Source organism: Cygnus atratus, chromosome 18 (assembly GCF_013377495.2).
Source record: "Cygnus atratus isolate AKBS03 ecotype Queensland, Australia chromosome 18, CAtr_DNAZoo_HiC_assembly, whole genome shotgun sequence".
Lineage (NCBI taxonomy): Eukaryota > Metazoa > Chordata > Aves > Anseriformes > Anatidae > Cygnus > Cygnus atratus.
The window spans coordinates 4,720,292-4,737,957 of NC_066379.1; the positions used below are offsets into that span (position 1 = coordinate 4,720,292).

General features: G+C 48.1%; 2 protein-coding genes across 2 annotated transcripts in view; one reads left to right on the plus strand and one right to left on the minus strand.

The window, feature by feature from the left end:
* Positions 1–3,143, plus strand: part of TNRC6C (trinucleotide repeat containing adaptor 6C) — a 295,949-nt gene extending 292,806 nt beyond the window's left edge. The window contains 3 exon segments of the mRNA XM_050714356.1: positions 659–729; positions 1,446–1,585; positions 2,783–3,143. Of these exon segments, the coding sequence (XP_050570313.1) occupies positions 659–729; positions 1,446–1,585; positions 2,783–3,143 (572 nt within the window).
* A 12,872-nt stretch (positions 3,144–16,015) lies between these two features.
* On the minus strand, positions 16,016–17,445 carry LOC118260373 (GTP-binding protein Rhes-like). The gene has a single exon (XM_035570550.2). It carries the CDS (start codon positions 17,278–17,280, stop codon positions 16,654–16,656), a length of 627 nt encoding a protein of 208 aa, XP_035426443.1. The 5' UTR covers positions 17,281–17,445; the 3' UTR covers positions 16,016–16,653.
* Between the last annotated feature and the right edge of the window lie 221 nt (positions 17,446–17,666).

The window sequence follows — 17,666 nt, forward strand, 5'->3', positions numbered from 1 at the left end:
TGCACCAAAGCCCCACCTGCTGGCCAGATACTGTTAGTACCAGAATTCTGTCTGAAGCCAGTGTGGTCACACATGTGACTACAGAAGTACTGCAGTTTTTCAAATGCCACTAATAAATACAAAGCTTGTACAGTTTCTCATTGTAAAACATCATGCTGAGGTTGGAAAAGCAGGTTTTGCTGGTGATACCCACGTATCTTTAATCAGAACGTTGTCAGTGCAGAAATATCTGTTTTGAATAAGTCGTATACATTAATCTTATCATTGGCAACATAGCGGAGTGCTGCAGAGCTATAAAAATCTTTAATAGCAACCAGCAATCTGAGCTTGGACATCCGAATTGCTTTTAAAATGTTTCTTCCAAAGTAATTTTAATGTAGCCTGAAGATGCAGTTTATTGCAGTGACGTACCTGCATCCCAAAGTTATTGTGGGAATGTGAAAAACGCCACAGATCTTCTAAATGTAACAAAAGCAGGTTTTCTTTTGGCAACCTTTCATTCCAAAGAAAATAAATCAAGATGTGAGTAAACTGCTGTAAGATTTGTTTATGATGGCAATTTCTCTTGCTAGTATGTTGTGATTCCAGATAAGTTTTCTTCTTGTAATATGTTCTCCACATTGTGATTAAATGTTTTGTTGCGGAATTTGTATTTCAGGTTCAGCATGGAGTACTGACAGCTCAGGGAGAACAAGCAGCTGGCTGGTTCTTCGAAACCTCACACCCCAGGTAACTAGAATTGTACATAAGTAGTTATGGAAAGAGACCTGTCATATTTGAGAGATGATAAGAACATTTATCAACCTTGATAATCTGGTTCGTTTGAAGGGAAAATAATTATTCTGCATTTATTCCAATTGTCTGTCTTCTGCAGGCAATCTGTTAAGTTTTTAAAGTGCTGTCAAATCAAATATGAGCTTTAAGACCATGTAATTAGTCATTCAGTGTGCACCACTTCTGTATGTGTAAGCTTAGAGGTGAATAATGTCTTACAGCAGGTTCAGAGGTATACAAGCTGCATTTTCTGTGGGGTTTTGTTTTTCTTCTAAGTCTGTCAAATCCTCTAGTCCTCTCTGTAGTATCGTTCAAAAGGAAGAACATAAGCTCCAAACCATCCAAAGTAATCCTGGGGAAAAATTAGTTAAATTTAGGAGCAGTGCTTTTTCTTCAACTTATTTGTAGATTTCTGATTGTAAATATAGCTTGTGTCACATAATTGGGGAAGTTTTGTGCACTGGACTGCAGGGAAGTCTTAAAAAGACAGGATGTCTCACTCTATGAAGACAGTGGTAAGTCTATAAATAAATTCCTCTTATGGAAGTCAAGCATATTTTTTTCTTTCACACCTGCTTAGTCTTTAGCTTTAAAACTTGTTCAACTGGCAATAATTTTGAAGTGAAACCACAAAAGCACAGATAAATCTTTTCCCCCTTCTCTCTTACCAGATTGATGGTTCCACACTGCGGACACTGTGTTTGCAGCATGGCCCTCTAATAACATTCCACCTGAACCTGACACAAGGGAATGCTGTGGTCCGATACAGTTCCAAGGAAGAAGCAGCCAAGGCCCAAAAGTCTCTGCATATGTACGTTTCTGCTTTGTTTTTCCTGTGTTACGAAGCTACTTTTATCTTGGAACCTCTTCTCTTAAGCAACAGAATGAGCAGTTTTAGCTGTTTTAAAATCCATGTGACTAACTGGTATAGAACACAAGAGCTGGAGAATTTGAGTGATAAAATCAGTGAGGTTAGGAAGGATTAAAAATATAACAAATATAAAGACTGATGTTTGAAAAGAATACTTATCTGCTTAGAAAGGAAATTTCTTTATCAACATTTGTAGCATGAGTGTGATTAAAACACTGATTGTAGAGGAAATAGTTTGCTCAATGCCCAAACGATAAGGGTGGATCTTTCCTTAATAAAATGTTATGAAGCAGCATTCAGAGCTGACTGGAGATGAAAAATTGACCCATCTTAGTTACATCAATTTAAATGTGGCATCAGGTAAAAGAAATGCTGCCAAATGCAAAATTGGTATCTGACTTTAAAGGTGAGTACTTATATTAAATATGTACATACTAAAGTCCTTATGTTATCAGTGATTTGGAAGGCCTCCATTTAGTTGTTTTTTTAATAGGTTGTGGCATACCTATAGTTGCACTGCTGGCAAAGAACAGGACAGAGCTTTCTGAATGACAGAAAGGCACAGCAATACATGCCTTTGGGTTGCTGGCAAAATACAGTGGGATTTGTGGAAGCCAACAGGACAGTATTAAAGATATCAGCTACTGCCTGTTTCACAGATGAATGTTTACATGGAGTTGATTGCTGGAAAATACATCGCAGAGTCAACAGGCTCAGATCCCATCCCTCCCATCTGATTTCATAAGGGAATGGCTCACTCACTCTCTCTCAAGTTGCGTGGGGGTTTTGTTATGTAAATTAGAAACAGCAGTGATTAAATACTTCTCGAAAATTAATTTAAAATTCTATGAAAATTCAAGCCTAGAGTGCAGACTGTCTCCTGCGATGTATGTTGGCTAAATGAGGTAGTCTCCACACGTGTGGCTTTGTGTGCCTGTCGATATAGACAGGTAAATATGAAATAGTAGAGAGGGGTCTTTTTAAAGAGAATGGGGTTCCTAAAAGTGAGCAGATTTGGCCTAATCCGTCATCTCAAATTTAACATGGGGTGGGTAACGGGTATACAGAAATCTTGGATATCTCCAAAAGCGCCGCCTGCGCCCCTCGTTTCACGTCGCCTTTTGCTCTTGTCCCTAGGTGTGTCCTGGGAAACACTACCATCTTGGCCGAGTTTGCTGGTGAAGAGGAAGTAAACCGTTTCTTAGCACAAGGCCAGCCCCTGCCGCCCACCTCCAGCTGGCAGTCCAACACTGGAAGCAACCAGACGCGCCTGGGCTCAGCGGGCGGCTCGCATGGCTTGGTGCGTGGTGACGCCGGCCACTGGAACAGCCCCTGTCTGGGCGGCAAGGGCAGCAGCGACCTGCTGTGGGGTGGGGTGCCCCAGTACTCCAGCAGCCTCTGGGGACCCCCCAGCACCGACGACGGCAGAGTTATCGGGAGCCCCACACCTCTGAATACTCTTCTTCCAGGTGATCTTCTCAGTGGGGAGTCCATCTAGGAAACGAGAGAAACAAAATGGAAATAACAATCATCAGCACTAAAGGAAAAATAAAATTTGTAACCCTTTCCAGTTCCGGGCTTGATGAAGAATCCAGCTTTAACAGATCAGACTGGCAGCCCTTTTTTAGTACCTCTGTCCAATATCGAATATGAAACTGCAGAAGTCCTTGTGAACTGTTAATGAAACAGTATGGGCTACTTTTGGTCAGTGTCACATGCTAATGACAGGTTTTATTTTTTTCATGGCTTTTTGTTTTATGTTGTCTTTTTATGTCTGTATGGTGATTTTAAAAACAAACTATAAAAGCTGCTTAGAATAGGTCTATCATGAAGGGCACTTTTCAGAATTTGGGCTGGAAAGGGTTATTTTATCAACTTGGGGGGGGAAGGGGAAATGAAAGCCTATTTAAAATGAGCCTGTGACTATTATGCACATTACCAGAGGTGGACCCAATAATCAGAAAGGGTGAAGTGTGATATTTACCATTGGTACAGAAAAGTAATGAATCTGAATGGTAACTCTTGACTGTACAGGTTGAATGGGGGGAGGGCGGGCGGGGGCTGGGGTATCTCTGTGTCCACTACTCCCATGGATCTGCCTATGCACATTACCCTTGTTTCATTACTTTTTCATGTCATTTTTTTAATCCCAAAAATATAAAAAGTTTAAAAAAAAAAAAAAAAAAAGAACATATCAAACATGCAAATACTTGAATCCAGCAGGCCAATAACAAAATGTGAACACTTTCTAAGTCTAATTATTACACTTCCAGGTTGGCATCAGTACACAAAAAACAGGCTCTAAGAATTTTTTTTTTAAAGTTCAGACTATATGTTTTTGTTTGAACAGATGTATGTATGTGAGTGTGCTTGTGTGTATGTGTGTGTACGTGTGCGCCCACGTGTGATTTAACTAAAAGTGTGAATTTTTTCCTTTTATTCAGTATATGCTTTTTATTTGCTCATTGGTCAAATGTTTAATTGTTATTAGCTTCTAACTTTGCACTGAGTGTCCGCAGCCCTTCTTGTAGCTAATCCTATAATGGTAAAAAGGAGAAAAAAAAAGAAAGAAAAAAAAAAGAAAAAAAGAAAGAAACTGATAGAAGGGGCCGGCGACAATTCACGTGTAAATGTTTACTCAAGGACTCTTATTGCATTTTAAAAATTACAGTGTGTATCTCTGGAGAATAATATGTATATCTACCTTTAGCGGCTTTTTATTGTGGACTAATGCAAGAAAATTATTACCGGAGTATTGCACCATTTTTCCATTCGGAATATAAAGTTTAAAAAAATACTGTTGTTGAACTGTGGCCATAGATAATTGTAAAGAGTGGATAGTTCCCTTGCAAGCAGGAACAGAAACAAGCACTTGGACATAGGTTTTGACTGCTTTTGGAGGAGCCAGGAGTTTTGGCTCTCACCTGTTTACAGACCTTTTTTCTCCTTCAAACTTTAAAATAAAAAAGGAATTAAAAAAAAAAAAGAAAAAAAAAAGAAAAAAAAAAGACTTCCATCGTAAAGAAAACTATTTTCAGAATGAAGATATGCTACTTCAGAGCTCTGGGATTGAACAGTGTTGTTGTATTATTCTTTTCTTTGGCCATTGCTGTGTACTATTTTTGTTGTTGTTTTCCTCCTCTTCGTCAAAGTGGCGAAAACTTTGTGATCACTATCTTGCACATGGTGGAAGATGTCTCAGGAAAGCCGGGTTTCCCGAGGAGCAACTCCACACCATTTCATGTATTTTTAAAACCCAACTCCTAGCACTGAAGATATTATTAAAAAACAAAATAAAAAAGACAGTAAGAAAGAAGAAAATACCTAATCTAATGTGTAGCAGTTACATATTTACCAAATAATGGACTCAAAAGAAATAGATGTTTGAAGAGTGCTTTATATATTAAAAAATTGCTTTATGTTTAAAAAAAGATCAATGTTTTTGATTGTTTTGAAAGGAAGAAAGACAATGGAATAACATACACTTCAAGTATGTTTTAAAAATTATATGAACATTGTGCTCCCTGCCTGCTTGGATCAGGAAACTTGTGCATTACATTTTTTTTTTTTTGGAAGATTAGCTTTTTAATGGTTTTATCAGATTTAAAGGGTCCTGCAAGATTGCAAATTAACAAAAGCTGGTTTTATAGAGGATCATGAACTATGCACAAACTGGGTTCAAGACTTGTTTTTTTCTCAAGTTTTAGTAGTGTATTTAGCTGAATAACCTTTCCTCAGAGTAATTGCATCTCATTGCCATTACACGCCTCCTACATATATATATTTTATATATATATATACACACACACACTCTTATATAAAATATGTATGTGTGTATGTGCGTGTTTACATACAATTTTTCATGCTGAAGTTTAGCATTGAGTTGTAGAAAAACTCCTGATATTTTGAAATTGGGAATGAAAATTTCTGTTTAGGGCTGGTGGGGTGGGTTTTTGTTTGGGGGCGCTTTTTTTTTTTTTTTTGCCTTTCCTTTTGGATTAAAGATGTCTGTAACTCTGAGATTAAAAACAAACAAACAAACAATTGTGGCTTTTAATGTTCTTTCTCCTCATAGAATGTGATTGTTAAAGAACATGCACCGAAAGTTGCTTTCAAGAGTACGAAGATTCTTTGAAACTTAATAAATTGCAGTTTTTTCTTGGCTGTTCAAATAATGTGTATTTTTCTTTTATGCAGGGGATACAAAAAAAAAAAGTAAAATCTCATAAGGTATTTCATGGAGGAAGTTTAACACTTTCAATATTAATGAGATTTAAGTGTAAAGCCAGGCAAATCACTCCTGTAAGTGTAGTCACACACTTGGAATATGTGTTTGTTGATGATGGCTTGTACCACGAATGCTTTGCATATCACATCCAGAAGAGTGATGCATAAAAAGCAGTAATCATTTTTTGTTATGTTTTTCTCATTTATTCATGTCTTTGATAATACAGTAGATTAATGGCTAACACTTTGAGTATTGAGAGACTGGAGGCTAAAGGCTCCTCTCCAGCTCTGCTGTTCAATCACGCTGTAGCTTCCCATTTTCTGGACCTAAATGTCTCTAGATCAAAATTGCCAGTTCCACTAAATTTTATGAAGCGGGCAAATAGCCCATAAATAAGACAGGAAAGAAACAAAAATATTTTCATGTTTGGCCTTTCAGGTTTGAACTCAAGGGAGATAAGTTGAATAGCTAACCAGGTGTAGCAGGCAAATCACAGAAGGTTCCTGGAGGGACCCAAACTTGCTCCATCTCCCTTGCCTAAAGATGAGCTTACGTTCTCCTCCCACCTCCCTAAAACCAGTTCTTTACTTCTTGGTGGCATTACGGTGATTTATACTGAAAGCGTGATTTATCCCAAGTCTCCAGTGGTTGAGTCTGGACAGTATAACTCATGGCACTTCTTTTGAGAAGGAAAGTAACTCGTGAAGAACTGGATTACTGAGGAAGCAGCTCACAGCACCGAACAGCTCTGCCAGCACTAGGGCTTCAGCCCAGCTTTCTGCTGGGGGGGTCTTTTCTCTCGCTGGGCTGCTCTGCCATGAGCTGTGCGTGCAAGGAGAAAGACCCCTGAGCAGCAAGAAACCCAACCAACTCTTGAGTTTGCAGTTTGCTGGCAGGTATGATACAGTTACAAATTATCAAAATTAGATTTTGGGGTCAGTTCTGTTACCTAAATAGCTGAAATTTCCAATCTGCAGCCTGTTCTGCGAATCTCATCCAGTATCAATACTGCCCCAATATTGCACAGCTGTTGTCATAGTTGTTTTTTTTACTGTGAACTGCTTCCCCTTCCCATCCCCTACTATTTTTTTTAATATTTTTTTTCTCTTTCAGGTGTTGGTATTGAAATTCTTTTTCAGAAAAAAATTTGTTGAATTTGTTGAATTTGTTGAATTCAACAATTTTTTTCAAAAAAAAATTGAAATTTTTTTTCTTTTTTTTGAGCAAGGAGGGCTTTCAGCTTTCCTGAGTTTTGTTTGCTTAGACATCAAAGTCCATCACAGAGTCAGATGTTTCAGGTAATGAGAGTATTTGTCATCCGTAAGGTTGGCAGATAGCTTTTTGTAAATCTGATACACTCTCAAAATTTAGTATCCACCCTGGTATGTTAAAAGAAATATAGCTTTTGGCCAAAATCGATCTTATAGTGTTTGGGTAGAAGTTTTTATTTTCAGTGTCATACTCTCTTCTGCTTTAATATTATCAAATATTTCTGAAATTGTAAAGATAGCTCTTGATGCTAAGGATGATCCTTATGTCTCAAGAATCTTTACAAGAGAACATTTAAAGAATTTGTGTTTTTAATGTATATTGCATTTACTGTATCTTCCATAGCACTTTCACTGCATGGCTCCCCTGTCTTCTAAGCCAAGAGAATTTCTCTTTCCTAAGTGGTCTGAAACTGTCAAACTTCTTAGTTACTTGTCTAGTTTGTGGGTGGCACTGGCAGAGCAGATTGTTTTGCTACTTCTGCTCCAAAAATATATTATTGTTCTTGATAATTCAATATATGATTGTGTATGTGAAGGAGCATTTTAATTAAAAATGTATATGGCTATCTGTATATGTTAAGACTTATTGGAGTTGGAAGAGTCTGGAAATGGAATTGAAATGCCCTTTCAGACGGGGGTTTTGGGCAGCTATAGCGTGGAGCATACCTGTGGTACCAGATCAAAGATCGCCACGGCGCCCCGCAAAGATCATCTCACGCCGCCATATACGAACTGCTGCTAGATGTCTGTTAGCGTCCTCGCGTTGTCAAAATGACAGGTGTACTAATTGTATCACTATATTGATGCTGAATGTACAATCTCTGCAAAAGTCCTGCGTAGCCAGCTTCAGGGAAGGGGAGTTCTGGAAATTCAGAAACGGAGATCGGATGAACTCTGTACGTGAACTGTCCGGGTGCCTGACTTACCCGCGTTCCCCACGAAAACCCAAGGTAAACGACAGCTCCGTAAATGTGTGGAAATGTCTGTGGTTTGTGATGTTACCTTTAGTGGGAATTCAGAGGAGACCATGGGCCCATCCACGGACCACACAGGACAATTTTAGCTCCCTGCAGCTCTCTTGGACTGTTTTACCCAGGTCCTTGGGTGGCTTCGAAGGCGGTAACATACCCGGGAAACCTTAAAGTCTACGGGAGCAGCCAAACTTCTGTCCTCTCACATCCCCCCCCTTGTTCCCAGGGGGTCTCTTCCAGTAATATTGTGCTCTTGGAATTTGGGAGAGGCGCCTCCAGCACTCATCCACATTGTAGCTTTCCTGAGGGAGGACGGACTGCTAACGTGCCCATGTTCTAGTGGGCTCTAGGTGTCTTCCTCCAGCGGATACACCCATTCTCAGGTTAACTATTGCTTGCTGCAAGTTGCCAGACTACATGCTCTAACGGCCCCTCCAGACTGTGCAAAGACAGTAAAGTTGACCATTTTAAATTACTCGCGCTCCCACCGTTTTCTCCTCTCTAATGACGATGTTTCATTAGAAGCGAATATGACACTTTGTCCTGTGTGTGCCCCCAGTGTTTGTTTTTTACTGTCAGATGCATTGGAAACAAGTTGCTTGTAAATTTTCTCTGATGAAAACGTGGTCCCAGTGCAGTCATGATTTCAGGGTTATTAAAATGTTATAAAACACAATAAGCTGGAAGATTGCTTTGCTTTCAATAAACAGTAGTAGTAGTAAAGGTGGCTTGCCTTGAACTAGCCGTGAAGCTGGGACTGCTGATGAGAAATCCCCCCAGCTGCTGCCTGCCTGTAGGCAGATCGCATCAAATAGTGACCTGTTCTAAATCGTTTTGGTCAGGGGATTGACTCAGTGATAGTCCAACCTGTGGCAGATTCCTCTCTCACTGCTCTGTAGTTCTTTCTCCTTTGCTCACTCCTTCATTTATGTTGGAAAAATATTTTCAAGCAGAGTGAAGACCTGTGTGCTGACAGTGCTGGAAAGGAGCAGATGCTGTTTCTGTTTTTGCAGTGGTCTCCTTGGTGTGACTACAGTACTTCTGTTTTTTCTGTCTCTATAGGAGTAGGAGAAAACAGATCTGGCATTATTTTATCTGATTTGCAGTGGTATCCACTTGTTCTGCTTTTTCTGTCTCCTTCCAAACTCTTCTCTCCCTACAGATTACAGGAGACTTCTGACAGAGGCAGAGGAAATCAGTATTTTGCAGGTAAAGAACTGCAGCTTCTACCCGTGTGAAGTACACAGAAATGTATTTCTACTCCGGAAATGCAATCACGGTGCTTGGTGGGAGATTCCGCACAAGCATAAAATACCTGAACTAAGAGGGACAGACACCAGTCCCCGTAGCTGAGCGGGCCTTGCCTCTCTCTTTGGGACGATCCCACATTCAGATGTATGATTGTAGGACGAATGGTAGTTGGCAAATAGTTCTGATTACCTTGTAATGCTTTTATTGCTAAATAGTTAAAAAAAAAAAAAATCTTCCAGGATGGGGAGAGTTGCACTTTCCCAGCCTGTGTAAGTGAGCAACAGCAAAGGTAAAATGCAACACGTGGATGAGGCAAGCTAGTGAGGCCGGGAGCACAGGGATGAAAAAAAAAGTATAAGGAACTGCTTGATTCCGTTCGGTTATCTGTAGGGGGAGTTCATTTCTGAGTACCACCCCCAGAGAAGTGTTCCCTACTAGCTCTATCTCAGTGAAGGTTTTCTTTATACATCAGTGTGTAAGCATGAGCACCCAGTGAAGTGGTTCTAAAGCTATGATGTTCAACACATTGCATTATTCTAACATCCTTTATTTCTCACTCTTCTGCTTGCCTACTACATGTTTTGGTGCTGTCTCCCCCACCTGCATTTTAAACTTTTGCTGTGCCTGGAAGAAATTTCAAAATTATTCTCTCATAGTGCTTCAGCAGCCTTGAAAAATAGTTTCCTGGGGCTTTCCTGAAAAACATGGGCAAGAACTGAAGTCGAGTGCTCAGGGACACAGGGACCAGTGACTCCCAGCCCAGCACCTGGCTCGTGACAGCCCCTGGTGCTGCTTTCAAGCCCAACCATTAGAGACAAAAATTGGTGTTGACACAAAATAAAGCTTAATATTTAGTCTGCAGTGCACTGGTTGCTCATGATTTAGTGGAGATTCAGGAGCAAAGCCCTAAACCCTGGGAATATGAGGAAGAGAAAGTATCCAAATATAATGGTATCCCAGTACATAGGTAAGAGGTTGCGTTGTCCTCTAGTGTAGATAACACCAAGTAAAGGTGTTGATCTTTATCACCTTACAGTTCCAGCACCCATCTGTGCTTTGGAATCCAGGTTCCAAGACACTCGTGATTTACCCCTGTAGGCTCCAGCTCTAGCTGAGAAGAAAGGGAAGCTTTTCTGAAATAAGCCTAGTGAGAAGTGGTTGGAGAATTCTCCTTTTCCACTTGGACCTTCAACAAGGCTGGGAGGCCAAATAGCGTATTTTCCAGATGGGATTGTTCTTAGGATTCTTGTCAACACAGTGCATTTAAAGTGCACTATTCCACCTGGCAGGAGAAGTGACTGAAGTATTTTTAAAAATGCTTCTCCTGCTGCTGGCTGTGCCCCAGCCCCTGCCTGTCCCATCCCACCCCGAGGGTGCTGGGTGCAGGAGTGCCAGGGCTTGGGGCGCGCCATGGTCAGCTCATGGTGCAGGTCCTGCACCAGGGAGATGGAGCAGGGCTGGCTTCAAGGAGCTTCCCACAGCCTGGCGTTGCCTTGTTGCCTGTCTGGGCAGCCTGGTTTTGTTAGGCTGGGATCATTAAAAAAAAAAAATGTAGGAGGGCAGTTTAGGTGTTTACATGCTCACTGAGGCTCCTAAATGGAGGCTTCTGGGTTTGAAAAAACTTCAAGCAAATTTCTGCCTGTCTCCTATCAGCTGAGAGGTCATCATTAAAAGGCAAAGTGCTGTGAAGCTGCCTTGCAGATGCTTCAAGTCCTGCGGCATGCAGCTCCTGAGGGTTGTGTGGTTATCAGGGTGCCAGGCCCCCGAGAGGTGGCAGGATGGGTGATGCTGGTGCTGAGCGGCCATGCACCTTCACAACTGTGCAGCCCACATGTCTTCCCTCACACCTATGGCTTCATACACTGAAATGTCCCCTTGGAAAAAAGCTGGGCACTGCCCAAAACCCACTCTAGCACTCATTTTGGACCCATCTATGTGCCCACAACTTCATCCCTTGGCCAGCAACAAACCCAGTGGGGTTGTCACGGTGTCGGGGCAGAACAAAGCAGAACAAAGGGCTGACTGTGGGCAGCAGCAGAGGGGCTCCTCTCCCATCCCCCAGCACGGCCGGGGGGGGGGAACACGAGAGCCCCCCAGCAGTGAGGAGCCGCCCGGCTGCAGCCGTCGAGCAGCACTTGGGGGGGGGGGGGGGGGGTGCAGGAGGGATCTGCCAGCACCAGGCTGGGACCCCCGGGGTGGTGGCAATGTTGTGGGGCTGGGAGCCTAGAGGGGGGTCTGGGGCAGCCCCTGGCTTTGTGCCCCCCCTATAATTCAGTATAATTCAGCATAATTCACTACGGGGAACGGGAGCAGCACAGTGCGTGTTGTGGAGGTATGTGAGGCATGGCTGTCCTCCCCAAAAATCCTTCCCCAAAGCCTTCCCCCAAACTCCTCCCCAAAATCCTTCCCAAAGTCCTCTCACAGATCCTCCCCAAAGTCCTCCTCAAGCCCTCCCCACGGGCTCACATTGAGCCACGCATTTGACCAAGCTCCTTGCTTGGAAGCCATCTCAGGCCGATTTTGTGTGCCGGGAGGGTGCGACGTGACAGAGCATGACCCGGAGCACAAGTGCTGTGAGGAGCAGCTGAGGGCACTGGGGGTGTTTGGTCTGGGGAAGAGGAGGCTCAGGGGAGGCCTCATTGCTCTCTGCAACTGCCTGAAAGGAAGGTGTGGGGAGCTGGGGCGTCAGCCTCTTCTCACAGGTAACTGTGAGAGGACTAGAGCGAATGGCCTCAAGTTATGCCAGGAGAGGTTCAGGTTGGAAATTAGGAGCCATTTCTCCTCAGAAAGAGCGGTCAGGTGTTGGGACGGGTTGCCCAGGGAGATGGTGGAGTCACCATCCCTGGGGGTGTTCAAGGAAAGGTTGGACGTGGTGCTTAGGGACATGGTTCAGTGGGTGATGGTGGTGGTAGGGGGATGGTAGAACCATATGATCTTGGAGGTCTGATCCAACCCTAATGATTCTGGGATTCCAGGATCCTATGACCCATCGGAGCTCCCAAGGGAGCAGGACATATTTCCCCCCCGGGAAGCAGGGAAGGGTGCTGCCCCTGGGGCCTGCTGCTGCTGCCCCCATGCCACCTCTGGCGTGGCCACCTGGCTGTGCAGAGCAGGGCCCCAAGGACCCCCTGGGAGCGCCCTGGTTTGGCTCATGGGATGCGAGGACAGTGGGGTCAGGCTCTGCAGAGCACTCAGCCTGCCGGCTTGTTTTCCCCAGTGCTGCACCTCACTCAGCGCAAGGCCCTGAAGACAAACATGGCTAATTATACCCCCAACAAGTGCGTGCCGCTCTCCCTTTTAAAATGTTTTGCTTTCTCGTTCAGTGTCCTTGGTTGAAGTGTTTGTGCCACTGCTCCCCATCAATCACACCCTGAGCAAGCTGCAGCAGCCAGCACCAATTAGGCACAGCACCCAGGCACAGCTGAGGCCTCCCCCCGTGGGCAGCGCCGCTGTCACCGGCGTGCAGCTCTCACGGGCGGCATCTTGATTCCCCCTGATTGTTTGTGCACACAAATTAAGCGGGAGCATCTCGCCGCGGTTTGATGGGCTGTGCCACATGATGTGGAACAGAACCAGGGTGAGCACACGGCGCTCTGCTCCTGGAGGACGTGGGTGAGAGCAAGGACGGGGCTGGAGGCTGCTCTGGCCGCGAGTCCAAGTGGGGAAAGGAGAGAGAAAGGAGGAAGGGAGAGCTGCCATGGGAAGATGCTCGGGATCTTTCCAGCATCTCGGGGATGGGAAGAGCAGCCCTTGGTTCTGCACAGGATGGGGCCAAGTTGCTGCAAAGGGTTTTTTTTGTAGAAAAGCAGCACCAGGGATCTCAGCAGCAGCCAGGGCTGGGCTGTGAGTGCTGCATGCCCGGCACGCAGGGGCTGTGGTGCTCGGAGCTGCTCATGGAAGGACAGCAACTGGGGCACTGCCACCCCACAGGGGCAAGGATGTGTCCCTGTCCTGCTGTCCTCAGGCACTGCCACCCCACAGGGGCAGGGACGTCCTCGTCCCGCTGTCCTCTGCCACAAACATGGTGTCACAGCAGAATGGCTCCTCAGGGCCACCTACACATGGATGTAACAGACCACCTGTGGAAAAAAAAAAAAAAGAAAAAAAAAAAAAGAAAAAGAAACTTAAACTACAGCTAATTAATTACAAGGAATGGTGTGACAAGACCTCTGCAGTCCCAGAGGTGGGATGGGGAGCACAAGCACTGCCACTGCCTGGGATGGGGTGGCTCACTGGGCACAGAGGCTTTTCCCCAGATCCCCCATTCCTTGTTAGAGCAGCCTCCAGCACACAGCCAAGGGAACCAAGGACCCTTCAGCCCCAGCAAGTCCCAATTCCCCCAGGCCACATTGATGGGCATCATCCCTTCCCCATGCTGCATCTTCACACACAGGAGGGCTTTGAGCAGCTGCTCTGGAGGCGAGAGCCCCTTCACTGCTTCCCTCAGCCCCCAAAGAGAAGCCCCCAGGCTGCAGATGCCCAGGGTTAATCCTGTCCCTGCAGGTGTACTGGGGACAGCTGAGTGCTTCAGCACCGAGCTGGGCTTCCCCGAAACCCCAGAAGGAAGCGTCCGACCTGGCTACTCGCTCCCTGCAGGCCGGGGAAGCGGCCGGGCGGGCAAATCTTGCTCCTCTTTCCACTCAGGCGCCCATGGGGTGGTGGCAGCCCTCGCCACCCCCTGTGTGCACCGCTCGGGCTCTGCTCCATCGGTGATCACCTGCCCTCAGCTTCCTGCTGCCAGTTGTTGGATTTTGTAGCTGTGATCTGGGGAGCAAAAGCCAGCTCACTTCTTGCCTCTACACCGCCCTGCATGACCCAGCTGCCCTGCGAGGGCCCTCAACTGCATCCTTCTGCTAAAGCAAAGGATGAACCCAATTGTATGCCCACATAGGCCACCAGGCACAGGACCTTCGGATTTTAAGCTCCCTTGGTGCATTTGCAGTCAGGCCACCTCTTGGCACATGGCTGTGCGCAGGCAGAAGGCAGGGGAGGGCTTGCAGGACAGGCACCAGGAGCTCTTAGGGTGCTTCCTGACTCGCGTGGTTCTCCCAGGTCCCACAAACACCCTAAGGAGCAAAGCCAGAGCCCCATGCAGAGACCCAGGAGGCTGGCATCCCGCCTGACGCCCCCCCCCCCCGCCCCCGCACACCCCCGCAGCCAGGCCCGTGGCTGTGCAGCACCCCCAGGCATAGCAGCCCCCAGCCAAAGCTGCCCTGCCGCAGCCCCCTCCCAGCTATCTCCCCTTCCCCAGCGTGCCGGGGGGGGGGTCACCCCAGGCCTGGCCTGTGTGGGGGGGTGTATAACACAGCCAGGCATTGGGTGTGCTGCTCCAATGGCTCTGCTCATTGCTGAGCATCCCGCCCCCGCTGCTTTGGGCTGGGGGGGGGGGGGAGAGGATGGGGGGACGGGGAGCTCTTGCCCGCTGCCTGTGGGATGCCGAAGGCACCGGAGCTTCGTGCATCGCCCTCGTGGCACAGGGTCGGAGCACCCCGCGGGCTGTGTGCCACCAGGTGGGCTTGGCTGCCAGGAGCGAGCTCTCGTTGCGCTTTGTTTCCTCCCGGTAGGAGACCCCTTTTCCCCGGGGATCGCCTCTGCCCCAGCCATGCCATGTGCCCTGGTAGTTCTGGGCTAGGAACAACTGCTGCCTCGCTGCCATCCAGCCTCCCCACCCAGCACAGCACCACAGCACCACGAGGTAGGTGCACAGGGGGGTACCCGCCCCCCACGGCCCCAGCTGGCACCAGGGGGTCCCGCTGAGGCTGCCCACCCTCCCAGTGCCTCTCCTGGCCTCAGCCCGTGCCAGGCTCGGGGAGGGGGATTTTTGCCTTCCCAGAGCTGTCGGCAGCCCCTTCCACTGAGGCAGTGTCCATGGGGACAGTGCCTGTGGGGACACACGAGGTTTGGCCTTGGGGAGGGTCAGCTCCTGCATCAGGGTCAGCCCTGCTCGGGGAGGACCCACAGGACCCACAGGATCCCGGTGTGCGATCCCCAGTGATCCAGGCTGGTGTGAGCAGGGACGCACTGCCTTCGGAATGGGTTTCTGACCCCAGCTCCCATGGGCACGGGACAGGTTGGGCGGCTCTTTAATCTGCCAGGTTTTGACATCTTTATGGTGTTTGTGTGGCTGCCAAGCAGGTTAAACGCGCCTTACAGCGAGGGTGGGCTGTACAAGGGGAGAGGAAATCAGTGCACGCTGCAGTATTGTAAATACTGCCCTTCTGTGCTCTTCTCCCGCTCCTTTTGTTATCACTTTTTAATGTGTTTATGGTTTTTATTACAGTGGATCAGGTGTCTTTTAAGGGCTGTTGTTTTTTTCTGTACTTGAACGCGAGACAAGCTGCTTTATTTTTAGTTACTCACCGCCTGTTAAAAAAAAATGCAGTGGTTGAGTTATCAGGAAAATCACCCCACCGAGTGCACCGACAGTGCCAGGGGAGCTGGGGCTGTGCCAGGACACGCCAGATAAGGGCAGGGCACGGAGGAGGGAAAACAAATACAGTGATAAGGGGTCTGGGCACAAAGCACTTGAATCAGGCACTACGGCGTTGGAGGCACCGCAGAAAGAAACCCACACGTTTTCCAGCTCTACTTTGCAACATGTTTATTGGGTACACTTAAAAAAAAAACAGACATAGAAAAGAGAAAACTGAAGAGATGCATAGACCATGATATTGCCTGCTCTACGTGCCTACTCAAGTACAAAACCAAAACTACTTTGGACACTGGATGTGCCGGTGTTAACGTAGCTGCCCCAGAACATGACACGTGCCAGTGCTGGGGCCAGGTGGATGCAGGACCCGGAGGAGACCCGGGAGGGTGGCACTGGCCGGGTGCAGCACGGCACACGGATGCCCACGTCTGCTTTTTGTTGTGAGCAGCCAGAGCCCCGTCGCTTGTCCCCCTTCCTAGCGGGCAAGGAGCCTCCCGCCTGCCCGCAAGCTCGCCGTCGCACCGCTGCAGCCCCAGCACTTCGAGCCCCCCCTTGCCTCGGCTCACCTCCGCCTGCTGGCTCACGCAGCGGTTTCTCAGGTGGGCGTCCTGCTTTTTTGGGAACTCGCCCTCTCCCCGCACCTTCCCGGCGCTGGCCAAACCAAAGTGACCGGCATCCCATCCGAGGGTCTCCTCCTTTCACCCTGCAAACCCTCTCTGCTCCCAGCGGGCTGGGTGGGGACGAGAAGGGAAGGGCTGGGAGAGAGCGGGGTCGCTTTTGGCCGAGGCAGCGCTCCTCCCCACCCAGCCCACCTGAGTTCCCAGCCGCCGCCGTCCTGCCAGCCCCAGGCGGCCGGCTCAGCACACCGAGCAGCTGTTGGTCTTGTTCATGGGCGGCCGCAGCATGTGCTCCTTGGGGAACGTCTCCCTCCTCTTGCAGAGCGCGGGGCTGAGCCGGCTGGGCAGGTTGGCTTGCTGCAGCAGCTCCCTGAAGACTTCCAGCACGTTCTCATTGTCCTTGGCCGAGGTCTCCACGAAGCGGCTGTTCCAGTCCAGCTCCACCAGCGACAGCGCGTCCTCCGCCGGCACCTGCCGCTCGCCGCCGCTCTCCGCCTTGTTGCCGACCACCACGATGGGGGGAAACTTGTCCTCCTTCACCTCCAGGATCTCCTCCCGCAGGCTCTTGACGCTCTCGAAGGACTCAGCGTCGTCGACGGCGTAGACCAGGGCAAAGGCGTCGCTGTTCTGGATGGAGAGCTTCCTCATGGCCGGGAAGGAGTAGCTGCCGCTGGTGTCCAGGATTTCCACCGTGACTGTGGCACCGCTCACCTCATACTCCTTGCTGTGCAGCTCCTCCACCGTGCGCCGGTGCTTGGGCTCGAAGGTGTCCAGCAGGAAGCGGCGGATCAGCGCCGTCTTGCCCACGCCAGCAGCGCCCAGGAAGACCAGGCGCACGTGGTTCTTCTCCTTCACCACCAGGGACATAGCTGGGCGCAGAGGCTCTCCAGGGGACGGGATGCTCCGCAGCTGGCGCTCAAGCTGTGGGTGTCCCTGGGTGGTTGCAGCCCCGGTGTCTGTCTGTCTGTCCGTCCCTGCAGCCCCGTGCCCCAGCTCCGTGCAGCCGGTGAAGTTTGGTGCCACCTCCCTGCAAACTTTTCCCGGCCGTTCTGCTGCAGACGCTACCGTTCCCCAGACCAGCTCATCTTTTATCCTGGTTCCTCTCTGCCATGTGGCACCCGGCTGTCCAATCTCCATGGGTTGAGGGTGCTGAAGGAGGAGGGCAGGGAGGGAGGAGAGCGGGGTGCTCCGGGCCAATCCGCGGCGCTCAGCCCTGGAAAGCCACTCCAGCCCTGGAGAGCACCGCGCTGCGT